The 21,866-nt window shown below is 43.1% G+C and overlaps 1 protein-coding gene across 1 annotated transcript; it reads left to right on the top strand.

Annotated features, from left to right (window-relative positions):
• The first annotated feature begins 3,912 nt into the window (after positions 1 to 3,912).
• Positions 3,913 to 21,423, top strand: LOC129101727 (transcriptional activator MN1-like). Its single transcript, XM_054611638.1, is given in 4 exon segments — positions 3,913 to 5,601; positions 5,603 to 8,582; positions 19,896 to 20,063; positions 20,066 to 21,423. Coding segments are annotated over 4 exon segments (3,810 nt in total). The 5' UTR covers positions 3,913 to 5,019; the 3' UTR covers positions 20,146 to 21,423.
• The last annotated feature ends 443 nt before the right edge of the window (positions 21,424 to 21,866 follow it).

Here is a 21,866-nt window from a genome sequence, read left to right as displayed (position 1 = left end):
CTAAAGCTGTACCGCTGCTTGTTGCACCACATGGCTGCATCTGCTCCAAAATGACACACTGGGTGAGAGTGTGGGGAGCGGTGAAGATTTAGCTCCAAGTCAGGTCTGCCCGACTACGTTTGTGTATGTGACCTTCCCCATGCAGACAGATTTGATCAGGGGCTGCAGGTTTTTCTTGGAGAGGAAAGTTATTTCTGGCAAGTTGGCAGTGATGTCAGGAGTGTTTCCTCATCCTCCGGGCTCGGGTCAAGTTTAGCTCCAGAGATTCTCCGGAGTTTTCCTGTTGTTCTGGGAGAAGTGGAAAAGGTGTGGAGCCAACCGACGAGGAGAGGAGGGTTAGGGAGGGAGGGGGTGGGGGGTGGGGTCTCCGTTGCATCCCTCCACTTAATACAATAGCTCTTCTCTGGTTGACAGATGCTGCTTAACCCGCCCTGACCCAGGCAGTCGTGATGGCTCAGCTGAGTGACGGGGCCCATACAGGCGACCAAGGCTCTGGTTCACATTGGCCAAACGGCACAGGACGCTATCCGCCCCCCCAACAAGGGAAGGGAACAGTCTCTTTGGGCAACCCCCCATGGTAATAGATGTCCATCTAAGAAACGCAATGAATTAAGGCTAGAGGAGGGCACCCACTTCTGCTATCTTGTCCTTTTGACTGAAATATTGAGACAAATTGAGTGCTAAATCACTACGGAGAAGAGTGGTATTGTGACAGTCCCTGAAAGCCTGTAGACTGTCCATTGTCATGAAGTCGCCTCTGCAGCAGCTCTGAGCTGCATTTATCATCACTGGGGACAGAGGGGGAGAGAGACCATGCCATCCGTTTGTCACACTTAACTTGTCTCTCCGTCTGAGGAGAGTGTAGGCAGAGCTAGCAGGAACTGTATCACAGGGGTCTTGGTATTACAGTCAGATGAAACCAAATCTTAATTTTTTTTTGTTTCTAGTGTAAATTTGGTTTTGTGATATAACAAGCCTTTATCAGTTGAGAAATGAAACATGAATCCTGATATTCCTAAGGGGCTCCACAGAGCAGTGATGGTTGCCTCGGCTAAAACTGTTTGATATACCCACATTTTTGTGCTTGTCTTGGTAAAACTCTAATGATGGTGCATCCAGCTGGTTCTCTGATATGAGAGTGATCCTCTAGCAAGGTGAAACTGAGAGAAGATGGGGGGGGGGGTTTCTCCGAGCAGCACACTGAAACAAGCACAGCAGCTTTCAGAACATCTCAACAGCTCAACATGCTGCTCCCTCCTTCTGGAGAAGACAGGTACTTTACACCATGTCTCCTTCACAACACACCCACCGTCTCCTCCTGCCTCCTCGCCCTGAGCTGCTGTCCTCTCAGCTGCAATGAGTGCACACCCACCCCCCCAAGAATTCCAAATATACACACAAACGTCTTCCCAGCACCTTACAATGCCTTGTCCTGACCTGTCTCCAGCCTCAGACCTGACAAACCGCCTTCTCCTCCAGGTGCAGGGCTGAACACATAGCCTGATTATGTGAGCCAGCTTATGCCATATAGAGCTGGTTATTATTCGACACACATTATAGCTGAAATTACCTGACACATCCACAGTACTAAAAAACATAATAAGAAAATGCAGTTTTGTATAAAACATGTGATTGTATTTGCAAATTGAAGACATTTATTGTGAAATATCATACACATTCATTACATTTATTTCTATTTAACTCAACGGCAGTTGTTCTAGAAGAAAAGGAAATATGTTGACCTTAGTAATCATTTTCCCTGTTACCAAATTCTTAGGGTTCCTGTATGATATCGGATTCAGTGGGACTGAACACAGTATTGATTTTTGATATTTACACATTGCACTGTTTTAACGCATGACAGTTTAAAACAAATGGAACGGATTTGACAAAGTGATAAGTGGTAAATGATTTCCCTCTTGACACTTGCATGTGTTTTATATAATTTTATACGATTTATGAACCAAATCGTAGCTATTGTCTGCTTCAGATTCATATTTAGACAAAAAAAAATTATATATATTTAAAGCATGCACCAGTTTAGACCTATGCTTCATATCTAAAAGTTGGATCTGAATGCCTCAGCATGAACGTTGGCGGCCGCTAGGTGGCACTGTGTCCGTTTGGTAAAAATCCTCTTGATTTCCCCCCCAAAGGTACAGAGATGTCTGACACCAAATTCTCTAAATGCTCACTGTCCACAATGTCGGGAAAATGAAAATACGGTGTTCTTATTTCGCCAAAGAAAACATCCATGATGGTGAATGGAAGTCCATTGTGTTCAGTGTTCCCACGTGTGTCCCTTTTATTTCAAATACTTACAGAGTGTTGTTAATCTTAGGAGGCAAGAGTCTCCAAAATACACACGATCCATTTAGTTGTAGGATACATCTGAAATATTTGAAATAAATCATCACTAACAGTTTTATTAACCAGTTACGTTTTTCACAAGGGAGAATAAATGTGAACTCGGCCATGTCAAAATTCATGAGGAAGAAGATCCACGGTATGTCCAAAATTCCCAACCGACTAGATAAACGAGACTAAAAGACAAAGAGAGAGAGAGACAGAGAGACAGAGAGAGAGAGAGAGAGAGAGAGAGACGTGTGAGCTACAAACAACATGAACACACATTCTGAATTACATAACAATAAATAAAACATCCGAAACATACCTATGGAAAAACTCAAACTTATGGCATACAATATATATAAATATAATTAATTTGTCTTATTATGACTGACTCCCTTATATTGGTATGTCTGCCTCTAACGCACATAAGAAAATAGGCTATTTGCAATAATGTAATGTCTTATCTCTGTTATTGCACCACTTAACCTTGCACAGATAACCTCGGCCATTGTAGGCCTGCAGCTAATTAACCTAGGAAGTAACTTATCCTAATTTGGCCTTAGGATATTTTTCTTTTTTTTTTTACAGTCTATAATACTAAGAGAATTCTATTGATTATCGGAACCTAAGCCCAATCACATCCACATGATTTAGTTCAGATGGTCTTTAAGGAGGATTTTTCCCCCCGTTGACTGGGGCGACTTTTATAGGAAACTGGTGTGATCGACACACACACACAAACACACACACACACACACACACACACACACACACACACACACACACACACACACACACACACACACACGACAATATACTTATACCTGTATCCCAGCATCAATCCGAGCTTTGACATTTAGACTACATTTCTTATAGGTCGTCATATCTCATTCAGTACGTGCTGTAAGTCAATCTACTGAGGAAAATGTTGACTATTTCATCATTCGGCACATATTTACAGTTTACACATGAGAACCAATTTAACATCCTCAGCATTGGTGATTGACACAGATTAATGGGTGACTGTTTTTAATTTATAAATCCTGTAAACAACTTTGGCCGTCTATTCCTTCAACAGCTTGTTGTAATAGGTGTTAGTTATTGCATTAGGCTCTGTGTTGTTGCAATGGAAATGATACAGCCAGGTCCAATGAAGCGCTGGTCACTGCATGGATGAGTGGGCGCAGGGGCTTAAAAAAAAGTTTATTTATAGTTGAGGAGGGCTAGAGCAACAATATAACTTTAACAGCACTGTGCTGAATTTCACTTCATCCTCCAGTGGAGGACATAAGAGTTGCAGCATTCTTTCCTCACCTCAATTGTTGTTGACTACAATTCTGTGGAACAAAGAAGATCCATTTGGAGAAAATATAATTATCCTCAAGACCAGTTCAAATGTGATGGTAGGTTTTGTTTTTTTTATGTGAAAATGTTATGGTGAAAACATTACATATCAAGTGGAAAAAGCCATTTCTAAAATCAGATTTCCACGCAATCTCATGGACCACCTTAAAAGCGTTTGTCCCGCCCTGGAAGCTTTCTTCGCTCGTTCTGATTGGCTGAGGGTTCATTGATGGAAGCGGCTGCAGAAATGCAAAACTTGTTGCTGGCTCACACAGCGCCAAGCGGCAGAGCGGATTGAGAGTGTATCTGTGAATCTCTCCCAAAGTGCACTCAGACCACACCAGACCTGACTTGGTAAACGAAGGGACGCACACATTAGGAGCGAAACGCATTGAAAGGAATTAAGGCAAAGGCGCTTCTCTGCAAGGCGCATGACCGGCAGCGGGTGAAGGATGCTGTCCAGCCGCTCCGTAGTTGTGGAGTGCGGGTAGTGCATGCCGCGCTGCTCCGGGTCCAGGTCGCGTTTACGGACGCTCCGGTTCTCCGGTGCCTGGGTTGGAGATCCGTGTCTGTGGACTTTCAATCACACTGGACTTTTGGCTACGTGCCTGCTCGGCAGTTTGCGTGTTTTTGAAAGACATCAGTGGGCAGTATTTATTTAAATACATTTTTTTTTCTTTTTCTTTAAGCTACAGGGGTAGTTTTAAATATTTGGCTCCAATTGGACTTTTTCCTTGTTTCCAGTATGGGACCTTATACAAAAAGTCGCTCAGGGACATTTGACATTGGAGTGGAATAAAGAATTAGATTTACATATTTCGACATTATTACCTGTTCGATCGCTCCAGTTCTTTTAGTTTGTCAAGGAGATTTTTGTTTTTTGTGTCATGTTCGCACTGAAGAAATGCGCACAGAAAAACTTTGGAATATGGTAGGTCACTCATGCAGCAAGTTAAACAACAGTGTTTTATATGCGTTTGCTTAATCAAAGACAAAAGGAAGAGCAGTCAAGTGCGCGCATAAATACGGGAGCAGGGACACAGTTTACGTGCGTATTTGGACACAGTCTATTCCCTCTCTCCTGCGCGTCCCTGGAGAAGTTAAAAAAAAAACAATTGATTCATCACGTTGATAACTTATTTGGTGAGTTATAACATTTAAAGAATATTAAGCAGTTTGATCATTAGAGTAAACAAACATTTGAACAGTTTCTTGTATATCTTTTTTTTTTACTTTTTACTTTTGGGGACAGACGGAAAACAAACAGACAGTGTGCTGATGTCTGGCAAACTGGCCGTCATGTGGGATTGATTGCAGGGGAGTATGTTTGGGCTGGAGCAGTTTGGTTCTCAGATTAATAGCAGAAACCCTGGCCAGTCAGAGAGAAGCATAAACCAACCGAGACTGAACATGGGCTCCCATTATAAAAGCCCAGGTTTTCACGCTGGAGGCCCGCCGGGAGCCGTGGAACCCGGCATGGGGCCTCTGAGCGAGCCGCAAATGCTCGGGCTCAATATGAACATGAACGGAGAGCAGTACGGGGGCTTTCACCCGCGGGGCCACTCGGACATGCATGCAGGCGGCGGACTTCAGCAGCCGCAGCCGCAGCAAGGACCCATGCATGGATTTTTTAACAACCAGCAACCTCATCAAGGACATCCTCACGGCCATCAACCTCACCCCCACCAACCTCACCCTCATTTCAGTGGAAATTTTGGAGGCCCGGAACCAGGGTCATCATGCCTGCATGGTGGCAGGCTAATGGGCTACAACAACAATGGCATGGGACCACAGCAGGGCTTTGGAGAAGGATTTGATCCTCTCGCTGAGGGACAGGCAGGGGATGGGTTTCCCCAGCAGCAGCAGCAGCAGCAGCCGCCGCCGCCGCCGCAGCAGCAGCAGCAGCAGGCCTGGTAACATGCCTGACTTTCAACATCACGGTCCTCCCAGTGGCAGCCATGCTGTCCCTGCTCCCTGTCTACCCCTGGACCAGTCGCCTAACAGGGCAGCATCCTTTCATGGTCTCCCATCCTCCTCATCCTCCTCCTCTGAGTCTCATGGCCTAGAGTCTCGGCGGATGCCCAACCAGGGAGCTGTAGAGGGATTAGAGTATAACTTCCCAAGTGAGCCTCCATCTGGACATTTTGATGTACATGTATTTTCCCCATCAGAATCAGAATCTCAGTTACCCCATTTTGGGCCAGGAAGGCCTGTTCCCAGTGGTAATTTCCCAGGGAACCCTGGCATGCCACGGACACAAGGTATGCCGGGCATCTCTAAGGGACACCAGCCGCCACCCCAGCCCCAGCAGCCTCAGCATGGAGTGTTTTATGAGCGTTTTGGAAATGGCCGGAAGGTGCCTGTTGGAATGGAGCCGGGGGTCAATGCAAGACATCCTCTCATGCAGCAGCAACAACAGGCTGGCTTGATAGCCAGACAGAATTCATGCCCCCCTGGCCTCCCCCGACCCCCTCAGGCTGAGCCCGGCTCTACTAACCCTAACATTCTGGACGGAGGGGTCATGATGCCTGGCCAACACAACCAGTTTGAATATCCCATTCACAGACTGGAAAATAGGGGTCTGAACCCCTATGGGGACCCCATGTTTAATATGCAACAGCCAGCTCCTCCTCCCTCCCAACAGCCGCCAAATCAGAGGCTGCAACACTTTGACTCTCCTTATATGAACATGGCGAAAAGGCCTAGATTTGACTTTCCTAATGCACATGGCGGTGAAGGCTGGTGTGGTGGAATGGATAACCACCTCTCTCCCTCGGCCTACGCCGGCCTGCCTGGCGAGTTCACCCCACCTGTGACTGAAGGTTTCCCACCAGGTCCCCTGCAGCATCCCGGGCCTGAGCAGCAGTCTCTGCAGCAGCGGCAGAATGCAGCCATGATGATAAAACAAATGGCCTCGCGCAACCAGCAGCAGAGGATGAGGCAGCCCAGTCTGCAGCAGCTGGGTCATCACGGCGATGTACCTCCTGGCCCAATGACTCACGGAGGCCCAGTCGGGAACATGCCCCAACCCAACTTTGACAGGGAGAATGCTGGCAGGATGCCAAACATTGATGGACAAAATCCTCATGTAACTCAGGAGAACTCCTGGTTCCAAGGGTCACACCCACCAGGGGAGATGATGTCACGGCGTATGGGTGGAGCGGGTAATGAATCGGGGCCCCATGACATAGGGCTACAGCAAAACGGGGCTGGAATGATTTTTAGGCCAGGCATGGGCATGCAGGAGCCTATGAGAATACCAGGAGATGGCCATGTACAGGCTCTCCATTCCCCGGGCATGCACTCACAATTCAGCGGCAACATGGGCAACCTCTCACAAATGCAGTCTCCAGGAGCAGGGACAGGGCATCCGAATGCCCCAGCAGAGAGGCGGCCGGCTGACTTCCCTGCACCTCCAATGGGAGCACAGCCAACCTTTCCCTATGGGGGGGGCAACCGTCAGGGGCCTGCCCACAGTGCTCCCCAGGGGGTGAACACCTCACCAGGGAGCTACCCTCCTCAGTCTGAGTTCCCCCCAGGCCAGCGGTCGTCTGTTAGTAAGCTTGGAGCCCTGTCCCTTGGGAACTTCAGTAAAACCAGCGCTAAAGACAGTGTTTTTGGCCAGAGCTGCCTGGCGGCCCTTTCTACGGCCTGCCAGAACATGATCGCTAGCCTTGGGGCCCCCAATCTTAACGTGACATTCAACAAGAAGAACCAAAATGAGGGCAAGCGAAAACTGAGTCAGACAGAGCAGGACATTAATAGCAGCACATCTAATGGGACTGGCAGTGCTGGACCTGAATATTTTCAGAGTGGCACTTCCCAGAACAGCCAGATGCCTGGCACTGGGAATAGCAACTCTAAGCCTGCAAGTCAAAGCCAGACGGTGCAGGGGGAAGCCAGTGCCCTCTCCCCAAATTACAACATGGACGCTACCCCATGCAGTGAGGGGAAGGCAACAACAGGGAGTGGGAGAGGGAGAGGCAGGAGAAAAAGAGACAGTGGACATGTGAGCCCTGGAATTTTTTTTTCTCCTGACAATGGTAACCCTGTTGTAAGTCCAGGCCAGCAGACCCCCTCTGCTGGTGTTGGGGAGAGGGGTGGGGGAACGCCCCATGAGAAACACCTCCAATCACCCTCTTGGGGAAAAGGAGGCGACCTAATGTTGGGGGACCAGGCCGATTTGATGTCTTCCTTGGACAGTGGCATTCAAAGTGTCGCCAAGTCTGACAGTAGCTCACCACGAGTGGACTTTCCTGACGATGTCAGCACCCACTACGGCAACGAGGATGAGGTGTCCTCCAGCTCAGATGCAGGAGGCGCCTCTGCCACCAAGCCTAACCGCAGCCCTATGATCACCGGCTCGCCCAAAATGCAGAGGAGTGACCATGGGTTGATGAATGGACAAAAGCCACTAGGCATGGGCATTAACAATCATACTACCTCGACGCCAGACAGCTATGGACTGAATGCTGGTGGGGGCACAGGGGCCGGTGGGGTGAGCCACCCCGGGACTCCTGGGGTGGAGCAGGTACGCACCCCATCCAGCACCTCTGGCCAGGAAGAAATCCATCCTCTGGAGATCCTGCAGGCCCAGATCCAGCTACAGCGGCAGCAATTCAGTATCTCTGAGGACCAGCCCCTGGCCATAAAAAATGGCAAAAAGAATGGTGACTGTCCCTCACAGAACGGAGACAATGAGCTGGCAAGCTGCAGCCCTGATGCTGGGAAGGGCTCAATGGGCACTATTGACCTTGACACCCTCATGGCAGAGCAGCACGCCACCTGGTACGTGCCCAGTGACAAGGCCATGATGGACGGGTCAGAGGATGACAAGGCCATGGGACCATGGGAAAAGAATAAGGGCCAAAACAACAGCAAAGAAGGTAAATAAAACATCTCTTTCTCTTTTGTTATATTTTACCTACTTTTCCTTCTTTCTTTCTCTCACCCTCTGTGTCTCAGACTCGCTCTCACACACGCAACACATACTTCACTAACTGATCAATTCTGCTTAATAAATTAGTTTTCATTTGACTTTTTCTTCCCTTAAAATGCTGCTTATTTGATCTGAAATGCAGTGTAACATCACCTACATAATAGATAAAATGCTCTAGTAACGCTGATAATCGCGGATCTATCTTTTGTCCATATTGTGCCGCCAGGCCGTCTCTGTTTAATTATATAGGGTTTTTGAATTTTAGAGGTTTGGCCTATAGAATGAATTATTTAATGGTAGCGTAATTCAAGTCTTTGCAAAGCAAATTAAAAAAGGTTTACGCGGTATTTCTCTTATTATTAGGTCCGTTTTTGAAGAATGTTAAAAAAAATATGTATTTTCAGCGTGGAGCATTTGTAAATGCCATCTGACTGAACAAAGTAAACTACTTACCTAACGACAATGTATTTTTATACGTGTCTTCATTGTATAGGCACTTCAAAAGAACAGCTCAAGTAAAGTAAACATTTCCTGAGGTTCTTTATCTCGGTTTTCAGGGTGAACAACTACATTGAGAAGATTAATAGCTTTTTGAGGATATGCGTTTGCGCAGCGGGGTTCCCCTCGCCTTGTTACGTGTTTGTTTTTGTTATTACCATGGGATAATACAGAGCTGGTGAAAGTGGATTGATTTAAGATTGGCAGGACAGGATTTCAAGGATTAGATATCATGGTGAAATGAATACAGCCATTCAATTTCCATTTTATTTTCCGTGGGAAATATTTAATTTAGAAACCTGTTTAATACTTTTTAGTATCGAGTTTGAAATTGTAGTTTGATTGTTGGTAAGCAGTTCTCTCTTTTGTCATTAGCAAATTATTTATCATCATCATCATTTATGTATGTAGTGTACAAATATGTTGGCAGTCATTTTTACAATACAAAGCTTCTCAAGGAAAATGTAAATGTTCTGGCCTAAAGTAACAGAGGCAGTTTTTTTTTTTTTTTTAACAAGACGGAGATGTAACAGTCCGCAGATGTAGGTTCATAGTTAGATGTTGTTTTATTTAATGGTGTTCATGTTGGCTCTCGAATCAAAATGTATAAGATAATAAGATATATCATTTTACAGTTTTTACCGGTGCGGATTAATCTCGTTTTCTCATTATTTTGCTTTTAATAATAATAATAAGAATGATAAAAAAATAATATTGTTATTGTTAGTAATATTATTACTACTTTAGTATTATATTGGTGTTTTATGAATATTATTGTTATGCTTTAATCTTAATAAAAAACAATTGATATGCATTATTGTGCATTAAAATTGCAAAGTTACGCAAGTTGTTTTAATTAAAATATGCTGGCTTTATCTTTTTATTTATGCATATTTCTTTCTTTCTTTCTATTTTCTTTATTTTTCCTCCTTTTTTGGTTTACGTGGGCTATTTCCAAATCATTTCAAACCAAAGCAGCAGACAGAAATGCTTAATGTTGCTGCAGAAGGAAATCTGGAAGAACTGCCTATTGTCAGGGTTAAACTACCGAAAGGCCTGTGGATTTATGGATATACAATAATGTAGATGTATATGAATGTGGATAGCGCCGAGCGCGTCCGAGCGCCTCTTTGTTCTGATCATTGCGGGTGCAGAGAGGGGCGGGGGCGCGCACCGCGTCCAGGCGCATTGTTTATAGGAGACTGAGCACAGGGAGTCGGGTACTCCCATCCATGCCATTACTTCGGAGGACCCCGTTAACTGGCCATTTCCACAGACGTGACCAATACCACCGGTCACCCCAATTATAAATCAACAGAAAAATCTGAAAAATCAGTTTAGGCTATATTTTAATTTGAGCCTAAATGATCAAAACTAGCACATTTTACTTCAGGCAGGTATTTGCTTTACTCAAAAATGGTGCTCACAGTCCTCAGCTAAATTAAAAGACACATGACATGCCTATTGAACAATTTAGATTCTTTATTCCTATTATTTCTTCCTATGATACTATCTATCTATATTCATAAATATATATACATATATATATATATAACAACAAACAAAAATAATAAAACGGAGCATATATGGTGTCAAAAACCCACTGATGCAAGGAGATGATAAGTAGCCTAATATAATCACTTTGGATATTGATTAATGAGTATTATTTTGAGTTGGAAACCCAACACCGATAAGCAGTCAGCCACAGTCACCCTGTTGCTCCCACTGTTTTAATTTATCTTGGGCTGATAGCAAATTTAATAATATAACTTCATTAAAATCAGTAGGTATTAAAAGGCAGAATAGTCTTATTTCTGCTCTCATTTCCTCTCCCCTCCTCTCTCTTTCTATCTCCTGTCTCCTTCCCTCCACTCCTCTCTCCTCTCTCAGCCCTCCCTGCATGGACACGAGGCATGCAGCTCTGGAGCGATCGATAGCTAGTTAGCACAAATCACGGCTCCTGACAGTTTCTCATTTGAGTGCTTCAGACAGCAAAGATGAAAAAAAGGGTGGAGGTGTATTTGGGAAGGGAGGGGGATTTCGAGATTGAATCTGATGCTTAGGCTACACAGAAGGGAGCAAAATAACATAATAATTTAAGATAAGTCATAGCCCACAGAGTAGTTCCATAAGAGCCAGCATCCCACAGGCTTATACACTGCAAAGAATATCCACCTCTACCGGTCGGTCTAGTCCTCAGTGTTGTGAACAAAATTCTACACTTTGGGAGATACTGTCAGTGACTCAAATTTGAAATAAATCAGGCCAATTCATAAGTCCATTAGCATCAACTAAATGTAACTTGGTCAATAAAATTCTTAAAAGATTATTATTTCATTTTGACAAAATTAATTAATGTTATAAAGTGACAGTGCAAATATTTTTTTCCCACTTATAATAACTTGAAAAAACATTTAATTGTCATCAGCACAATATGACATAACCTTAAGATATGAGATATAGGAAAATAGTTTTTTCTAAAGTTAATATGATATGAAGTTTTCTTTGTGGACAAATGCTTTTCTAGCTGTCCACTTCCAAAAACTCCCTTTTCCACCAGCCTTTTTTTTGTTCTCTCAGGAGTGTTGTTAAACTATTTATGACATTTTTTCATTCTTAAACAATTAGCATGTTATTTATTCACAAAAACGTATTTTGAATACCTGATTACAAAAAGAAAATATAATTGAAATTTTATTGAAATTAATGTATATCAATGTATGTAATATTAAATTAATTGTAATTACGAGCAGAGCTTTGAGTGCTTTCTCATTCAACTCCACCCATAATGTTACTAAAATATGAGATTATCTGTTTCTGATGAGAGTTAATATTTTGACCTGAGAGCTCATACATGATGCGTATTTGTTGGGTTTTAGTGTTGTTGTTTTTTTTAGATCACTGTTGTATAGGAAGTTAACTTTTACTGCTTGAGAATTTAAACAGGTGAATTATGGTGTTGTGTGTACTTTGGTGATGTAGAGGAATTTGCCTCAGATGAGTGGATTGCAGTTAAAGTAAAAAAGCTGGGAGGTCAAGGGTCAGTTTGGTAGTATGAGGTTAAAGTTTCCATCGCTCTGTGCCTTTTTCACTAAAGGTGCTCAAGGTGACGTTGTGTGAAACTTCAGAGGACCCCAGATCATTTTGATGCCAGGTGGGTTTGTGTCAGCGCTATAAGCAAGAGAGACTACAGGAGCAACAAACCATAATTCGAATAAGAATTTTCACATTTAGCCTTCCTCTGAATGTTTGAATGTGCACGCAAGTAGACAATATAAGTAAAACTGTGCTCATTTGTAGAGGAACTTTGCTCTCAGAGCTGATGTCTGTTCACCCAGTGGATCCCACTCACCCTCTCTCTGCTCCCTGTATGCTTGTTTAAAGTGATGCGCGCTGCAGTAATGACCCCCTTTGGACCCCATATTTGGCCTCCTCTCTTTGTGACAGCATGTAGCTCAAGATTTTCACTAAGGCACAGTTCTACCTGCCGTTGTAAGCTTATGGCCTGCAGAGTCTGGTGTGCAAGCCCGTTTCTTGTTCTCCAAAGGAGGCGAGGAGTAGAGGCGTATTCGGGCAGCTTTTCCTTGTACGGTGTCAGTTAATACCATTTCCCCTTTTTTTTTTAAATGTCTTTTGCGCTCTTCCTCTTCCTTTCTCTTGAGTATATCTTAGCCAGAAGCCAGCCGTTTATTTAGAAACTCATGTACAGTCTTGATAACAGGCTACCAGCAGACGTAGGAAGTGATTCAGTTATTTTAATTTTTTACTTTTTGCCACACGCACTTACTTATTTTTTTTAATCAGCCCTGGTAAAACTTTTCATAGTTGACCCTGTAGAATAGTTTCACACTCCACTCTCAATAATCAGCCCATAAACAGCTTTAATCGTGATCAAATCTCTTTTACTGTGACTTTGACAGGTTTGAAAAGAGGGAACTTGCATCTTATCACACCTACTAGAAAGCACTTAAATCCACTGAAAGCCGTATTGATATTCCACCATGGAGAACAATCCTGTGAGAGTACCTGCCTTTGACATTTCAGTACGACAACAACCCCACAAATCACACCAGTAATTTCTATTTCCTTTTTCTAAAAAAAGGACAAAATGATTGGCACATGCTTGAATGTGGAAAACAGCTCGGGGCAGTCTATGTTCTTTACCTGTCATTACAAGGTGTTTCATATTGACTTTTTACAACAACACACACCCACTCGCACACTCCTGTACTGCAGTAATGATAATCATTATGATAATCATAGCAATTAGCTTTGGTAATATTTTTTTCCAAAAGTCATAATTTATCCTCAGGCAACTCCTCTAAGTTGACTTGGTTATTGACGGGTCGATGGGGGCTACTAAGAACAGCTAGACTATGTCTAAAAGTGCTGATTTCAGCAAAATAAATAAACGTCCTCCTGAACAAAACCGTCCCTGGTGTGGACACAGAAATTATTTTCCTGTTATGTTATATTTTTGTTCTCGCTGTATGTTTGTGATTTTATGCATGTGTGTGCTGGTATGCACGGGAGTGTGTGGCGAAGGGCAGGTTTGTAGACACTGCAACTTGATAGTGTGGATTTGTCAGGTGTAGACATAAAGTTTGATTTATTTAGACTCTTGTCAGGCTCACGGCTTCAGCCTCCAATCTCAGGTGTCTCGCTCGGTGGAACACGCTCACTTAATACTAATGTGTTGAAAATATTTAAGAGTATTTACTTGACTTGTAAATACTGCAGGACTGAAAAGCGCCCATCATGCATTTAAAGCATCTGGAATTTAAGACAGCTTTTGTGAGTGTGTGTATTCGTGTTTGTTTATATGCTATGTGTGTGTTGTGCGTGCGTGCATGCATGTGTGCTCTATGTTCTCGGGCTTTTTGCAAGACATTGAGCACTAGTGACAGTCAAAGGAAGCCTATTAAAGAAGCGTGTTTGTGACTGATGAAGAGAGAAAAAGATGAACAAAGGTGTCAGGCCTTGCTGGATTTTCAACTCTTCAAAATAGCAGCTCATCCGGTGTTTTGTTTTCCCCAGGGAAGGGTGTTAGAAAAAAATAAAACTTGTCTCAGCATGTGGTAAATATTCTCCCTGGATGCAGCAGGGAATTGAAAGCTGAGTTTATCTGTGAGATGCACAGAACGAGGAGTTTCAAACCTTCGATTGTCGATGTATGTGACGTGCCTCCAAATGTCCACTGTCTTGTTGAATGACTGCCAGAACAGGAAAAAAAAGAAACTACTGAAAGGGTTGCTTGGGTTCATACGTTGCCCGTAATACAAGTACAGCTTTTTAATGGTGCTTGTGTATGTTTTCAGAGGTTTAAATGTTGTCATGCTGCCAGCAGCATTTATGTTATTAGCCATACAGGTAGTCGTCAGGCACCTTTAATTTGTATTGAGCAGTTGACTAATGGGTTATGACACCGGTGCTGTTTCTCCTGGGTGACAGAAGTAGAGGCTGACAGAGTGAAAGAGAAAGTAAGAGAGATAGTGTTGGTTTTTTTCAGAGAACATCTGTAGTTTCGTTCATGAGGCCAGTGACTGGGTAATAGCTTCGCATTTATGGTAGAGAAAATAATTTAGTTTAAACAGGTTTTTCCATCAGTTTCATGCTCCATGACTAGCTAGTTAACACACAACAGCAAAAAAACAAAAAAGAGAATATCATTTAAAAAAAGAAAATGCACTTACTCAGATTCAAATAATTAGTTTTTTGGCATTGGACAATATCAACATTTCATGTCACAACATTTTGGGGATTTATAATATTTTACAAATTATCTTCAAAATATGTATAAAACTCTTAAAATGGCACAAAACTTACTGGAATCTCTTTATCTTATATTTTGGTAAGAAACTAATATTTTTTATTGCATCACAAATAGGACACGCATGTTTCTTTAGGTGACATCCTTATTAGTGAAAAACACACAAATCCTAAGGCCCTTCTGAATAAGTAAAAGATCAATTAATAAAAAAAATAGCAACATTGTGTGAGACTGTCCCCTCTTTTACATGAAAATTCCTGTATTTTTTTTATATCAGGCCCTTTTTTTACTTCTCCACAAGGACAGCTTTTCAAGTAATTCTTATTCACGAATATTCAGATAAAGCAAATCCACCTCCACCTATTGTGAGTTTGTTTATCTTGATCTTCGATGAAATCTTATATGGTCCCATCCCTAATCTGTTTCCACTTTTGCAGTTCCTGGAACAGAATTGGCAACCCATTATTTTCATTATTCCCATTATTTTCATTATTTTCATTATTTTCATTCAAAACAAAAGCTTCTATCATGCATCTGCTTCTAACCCCAAAATCGCCACTGTTTTCACGTGTGGTTGACCTTTTCCAAAAAGGTGAAAACACAGAAAGCAAAGTGTTGCTGAAACAAAATAGAGACAGCGTAGTAGATCAATATGTCACAGACTTGGACGACACGCTGGACAGGTCCTGGACATGGTTGTGAGTTATGAAGCAGGCACTAAATCACTTCCCATGTTCTGATTTGTGTCTGGTTTCCTAAGCACTTCTTGTGGCCAGAGGTGTCGGGGGAGGGGGTTATGAGTTTGAGGGGATGGGAATGGTTCGGCAATTTTTTTTTTACCCTTCATGTTGCAGGCCAGAGAACAAAATAACCCTTGTGTGAGAAATGTCCCTGCTGATCTCTCTAGAAAAACTCCCTGCTCTGGGGGACCGGTCACACGTCTGCAGTTGAGTTGGGGTCGCATGGAGCCTGACGTGCCCCCTACCCGCCCTGGGGCAGGGGATACCTGAGATAATATCTCTGTTAGCCCCGATATACATCATTAAGACTTGCCTAAACATAACTGTACTTGAGGGATATTTTTCAATTTTCTGTGTGGCTTTATTATTCTGCAACAACCTACATGTCCTGTCACTTCTGAGACAGTGATGAGATGCTATAGGGAGAACCATAAGTTGTTATATTTTCAGAAGAGAAGACTACGTTCTCTTTGCTTCTCTGGCCCTCTTGGTTAAAATCAGACCTTTTCTCTGCCCCTTTTTTTTGCAATCTGACTTTTTCTCTGTGGATTGTGATGGGTGTTTTGTGCTGACAAAGACAGAATCCTCTCACAAGGCCATAGTGGTAGTTGTTATGCTAAAGGAATCTGACCTGATGTCACACACTGTCATAGGAGCAGAGGCCTCTGGGTGTTTTTGTCAGCGAGCGGAGCACTCTGATTGGGCTGGTTTGTGTTCACAGAGGATGGGGTCGTGCCCTCTGGAGCACGAGGTTAAAGGTGAAGTGTCGTCATGGAAGTAGAGCTTGGGAGAGAAAGGGCAGAGGCCTGCCGCATGGGATTCTGGGGCCTGGGAAATCAATTTGACGGTTCTGAGGGTCTTGCACTACATTTTCAGCATTTCATTTATGCCCTACTTATTTATTTTTTTACAAATAGCCAGAATATCTGTGTCAGCTTCATGTGTCATTATTTAAATTGTGCTGTTGTTTTTAGGATTAATTGAAAAAAGAATTGTCCACGCTCACACTTATTATTAAATTGTTCTAAAACGCTGTCTCCAAGCATTCATTGTTTACCTCCCTGAGTTACTTGGAGTGTGTTGAGTGTGTGTGATATGACATGTAAACCCGTGTCAGGCCGTCAACTCCTAGACACATTGGTGTCATCCAGACAACCAGAGCTGTGCGCTGTGCTTCCAGCCTTCATGACACTCGAAGCTCTACTCATCTCTGTAAATCGTCTCTGGCTGTGTCTGTGAGACTGCTCCAAAACCCCACTAGTGTGTGTGTCTGTGTGTGTGTGTGTGTGTGTGTGTGTGTGTGTGTGTGTGTGTGTGTGTGTGTGTGTGTGTGTGTGTGTGTGTTTGTGTTTGTGTGTGAGAAAGCATCATCACAAGGCACTAAATAACAAAGTACTGCACTTGGGGCGAAAGATATAGTGATATAAGTGCATCACATTAAATTCAGTATTTATTTAACACATCACAGTGGTAATCTTTTCTGGCTGTAATGCGGTTAAGGATATTTAGGTGTATTTGTGGCTCAGCGCAGCTGCCTGCGCTCTTACTGTTCCCTTTTTATTAGGTATTTTCCCCCTCGCTTGCTGATGCTAAGCACTTGTTCCCTTAAGATGAAAAGGCTATTATTGAGATATTACCGTGGATATGAATTCTACGTTAGTCAATGAACAGCCGTAACAAGAAAGATCTTATTATATATAAAAACTGATTTCCCTGCTTGTAAAATGTCATGGTGATTTGGTATTTAGACTTGTGTGATGTAGAATTTCACACTGCCTTTTCCACTTGTGAAGGAATGCGCCGCCATGGATAATGCTTACAATTTAAGGGTAGTGTCTTGATTTTTTTTTTCCATAAAAATCATATCCCTTGTATCCCCTTTGGCTACCATTTAATGCTGGGTGATATTTTTATCCTGTGGTGGTCAAGTGTTTGATTTGAAGTGGGGGATTTTGCATATGCTGTTAAATGAAAAGTGTATTGTAACAAAAAGCATTCAGTCCATTAAGCAGGACTGCAAGTCTTCAAGTTGAAGAGATGATAGAAAAACTGAAAAATATATTACATTTCTTTTCTTATAAATTGTATTTATAGAAAAAAATCCTGTTTTCACCTGAACATGAATCCTGGGATTATACAAATGATCCATTTTTTTAGTGTGTGTGTGTTTGCAAAAAGAGAGTTATCATGTTTGTAATTTGATCAATAGGATTTATTTTTTTTACAGTATATTTTCTACTTTTGTCCTGTGATGTGTGTACATGGAGCAGCAGCTGAGGGCTGGTGTGGGTATGGCAGCGGTTGGCGTGTTGTGTGTTTTTGGCTGAGCGTGTTGTCAGTTTGCTGTGTGTCAGCAGTGAGCCAGGGGAACGCTTGGCTGCCTATTCAGGCCGGTGTGGACCCTGCTGTGCCCAGCTAGCATGAGCTGCTGGCGGGTGCTGGAGGGCACAGCGCGGGGAAGAGGGGAGTGTGAGTGGGTGGAGGGGTTGAGGTGGAGGGGAGATGGGGGGGAGGGGTTGATACTGGCAGGGGGTGGGGATCCTCCATGCTGAGGTGTATGACTGGACCCTCTGGCAAATGTTAGATCTTGTCACTGCCGCCACCAACGCTGCTCTAAATCCTCATTTCTCCCTTACCCCAGCACCCTCAGCCCCCACTTACACCATGTTTCTAGTCCTTGGGAGGGAGATGGAGATGGAGAGAAATTCACAGAGACCAGCAGTCAGAGAGAGAAAACGAAACAGGGAACAACAGGAGACTTGGCTGCCTGACCTTTTTCCAAATCCCCCCCCCACACACACACACACACTTTTCCATTCCAGTGGTTGCAGCCCAGACAGGCTGGGGGCAAGCCTGCCTTACTGCCTGCATGTCTGCCTGCCTGCTTCTCTTGGTTGTCCTAGCTGTCTGGCCTGAGTTGGCCCTCTCTACCCTGGCTGTGTTTTGTTAACACTGTGTCACTGCTGCCTCCGGGTTTGTGAAAGCAGAGAGGGAGGGAGGGAGATGAAAACAGTATGCAAAACAAAATAAAAAACAGTAGCAGAGAACGATGAGCTAAAAAAAAAAAAGAGGAGACAGGGTTTTTGGATGATATGGAGGTCTGTGCGGCGCTTCTCTTGTCTCTCAGGTGAGCAGCAGACTGACTGGAGTGTTGTGATCTGCAGCCTCTGTGCCCAGACTGTGTCGTCTATCACAGCCTCTCCCTTCTCTGACTCATGTAACTCAGCTTGTCAGAGCTGTTTTCTGCCTGTCTCTACATTCAGACACCCTGCACCTTAAAGCTCTGTGTCTTTGTGCAACACACTGATCTGCTCACCCTCCACATGGAGCAAGGCAGTTGTATATTTTGTGTGGTGAGAAGATGGGTGAATAAGCGGACTGTTCTTAGTGAAGGATCCCTAACATCTTCACACACACTTTCTGCTTTGGGCTTCCTTGGAGGCAAAACCCAAAGCACACGATGCAACACTAGTATAGTTCCCTTATAACCTCTTTCCAGGATACTGTGTTTCTCTTTCCCCTAAAATTTCTGCCCTCTACTCCCTCAGTATGCTGCAGTTTGTCTCTCAGCAGATTGAAGTGACGCCACGCTTTTATGTGTAGTTTAGCTAAGCACTTCCTGTCCTCATCAATCTTCCCCATGACAAATTTTTTCGTTACACAGCTCCACATTATTTTCTTCCATATGTGAAGCATGCATCTCAGACGACGGCATTTACTTTTTTTATGACTTAATCAACCTGTGTATGGATTTTCCGTAAGGCTTGGTGCAACCATTTAATATGAGGCTCCACACCTTGGTGACACAGAGTCGATACCGTGGCATGGCCATTATACCACTAAATTGGGTCAAGCAGGGTTAAAGGCTAGTATTCTCAGTGCCCTTTGACCCTCTGACCGGAGGTCATGCAGGAGGGCTCCACATTTGCACGCCTGACTGGGAGCAAATTAATGCGTGTTTGTGTATGTGCTTTTTCACTTGTGTATATCAGGCGTGAGGAGGAGGAGTGTGAGCAGAGGAAGCTTTGCTTACAGCCTCCTTTTTTGGTTGGTATTGATGGGGTGGTGGAAAAGTGTTGAATTAATTTCACAGTGCAGATTTAGAGTGGGTAGTGAAAATGACACTGGTTTAATTAAAAGTGTGTATTTCAAATGGTTCATCTGTATCGGTAAATGACAATTTCGCTTGAAGTTGTTTTTCATTTTTTGTACAGTCTTAATTAATCATTTTCCTCTCTGTGCTTGTCTGCAGAATCAGAGCTGTCCCAGAGTAAGGCTGGAACCGGGGCCCCAGGAGCCGGAGGAGGAGGAGGAGGAGGAGGAGGAGGAGGAGGGGGAGGGGGAGGAGGGAGCAGTGGAGGTAACCACCTGCAGTGCCTGTCCGTCCACTGCACAGACGAGCTGGGGGACAGTAAGGGCCGAGGGGGCCTGTCTCGTCCTGGCGCTCTCTCCACTCTGATATCTCCAACCGATTTGGGACATTTGTGGCGGCACTGACTTGAACAGAAAAAAGCAGGCCCAGCAGGGAGAAGGAAAGAACATTAAGATGAAGAAAAGCTTCAGAGACAATTAATGTTGATAACGATGATAATGATGATGATAAAGTGTTGATGAGGCAACTGCGAACAGCTCCTGCCTGTTCAGGGACAGAAAGACATTTACACTCATAAATGCAAACAACACCGCAGACACTCACTCTCTCTAATCTCTCGCTCTGTTACACAAAAAACACACGCACACACACGCACACACACGCACACACACACACACACGAATACCATATTTTTTTCTGATACATGCATTCACCTTTTAGGACACTCTCTCACATACTGCTGGACAATACAGCACGGGCTCTACTCAAAAATGTCCACATCTGGAAAACCTCAAATCGATATTTTATTTTATTTTTTATTTTTTTTGTTGAAGAAAAATAAAGAAATGTCAAAAGGAGGAGAATACAAAACCAGAAGAAGCATAATAAGAAATATTCAGTTGTCATTGGCTTTGATTGTATAACAGTTGAGTCTTATGATACAAACCCCGAACGAAACACACACACACACACACACACACACACACACACACACACACACACACACACACACACACACACACACACACACACACACACACACACACACACACACACACACACTCACTTAAATGAGGCCTACTGTTTAATTAGAAGTTACCTGAACACTAGAAGTTAAACTAGAGGAAGATTGAAAGAGAGGCGATTTTGCATGAATGTAACTCAACCCATTTTTTTGTGAACACAACTTTCCCCCTCTTTGTCAAAGAAAATGTTAACCTCTATCATTTGCTGCTCTTAATCATTTATGATTTGTTGTAGTTCTCTATTTTTATTATTGGCAAGAATAACTTTCCTTCATTCTGTCCTCTTCTTCTACTCACCTCTCTTATCAACCTTATAAGCTCAGCTTGCATACAATTTAGCCAATGAGAACTGAAAATGGAGGTCAAGGGATTGTTTAATAAGGGAATTGAAAAAAATACTATTGGTATTGCACATGTATAATAAGAGAAAATTTGCTGTGTGTTAGGCAATCTTGTAATCTTTAAATAAAGCTTCTGTTGAATTTGAATTTCTGAAAAAATAGATGGAGGACTGTGACAGCAATTTACGAACTGATTTTTGTTTTTTGTTTTCTTTTTTTTATTAATATGTAAAGTGCAGTCGTCTGTTTTCCTGCATATTGTATATATCTGTATATGTTTTATTGAGTAACTAAATAACAATAAATATGACGTTAAAGGTGGGATTTCCTTTGGCATTTAATTTTGTTCATTAGAAGTCTCCAAAAAAATATCAGTCACGGCAACAAACCTCAAACAGTTTGGTATTCATTGCACAGTAAGTATTCTGTTAAGGGAATATTCAAACTGTAGAATATTGTGTGTGTGTGTGTGTGTGTGTGTGTGTGTGTGTGTGTGTGTGTGTGTGTGTCCTGACAGTCATGAGTGAATAACAGTGTTGCCTACAGTATATCCCCAAGAGATAGATGTGACAAGAAAGTTATGGACTGATGCACAACACCCTGAAAGCCTGCAGGATGCTGTGCCATATTTAAGCCAGAAGCAGCAACATAAGGAGCATTTAAAAATGTGGCTTCCTGGTGGATTTGGAAGCCAAGACGATTAATACCATACACACCTGCTCATAACCTGTGTCACATTTTATCTTCTCCGTCTTTCCTGACAG

Source organism: Anoplopoma fimbria, chromosome 13 (assembly GCF_027596085.1).
Source record: "Anoplopoma fimbria isolate UVic2021 breed Golden Eagle Sablefish chromosome 13, Afim_UVic_2022, whole genome shotgun sequence".
NCBI lineage: Eukaryota > Metazoa > Chordata > Actinopteri > Perciformes > Anoplopomatidae > Anoplopoma > Anoplopoma fimbria.
The sequence above is the reverse complement of the archived record's forward strand: the minus strand, read 5'-3'. Positions and strand labels throughout refer to the sequence as shown.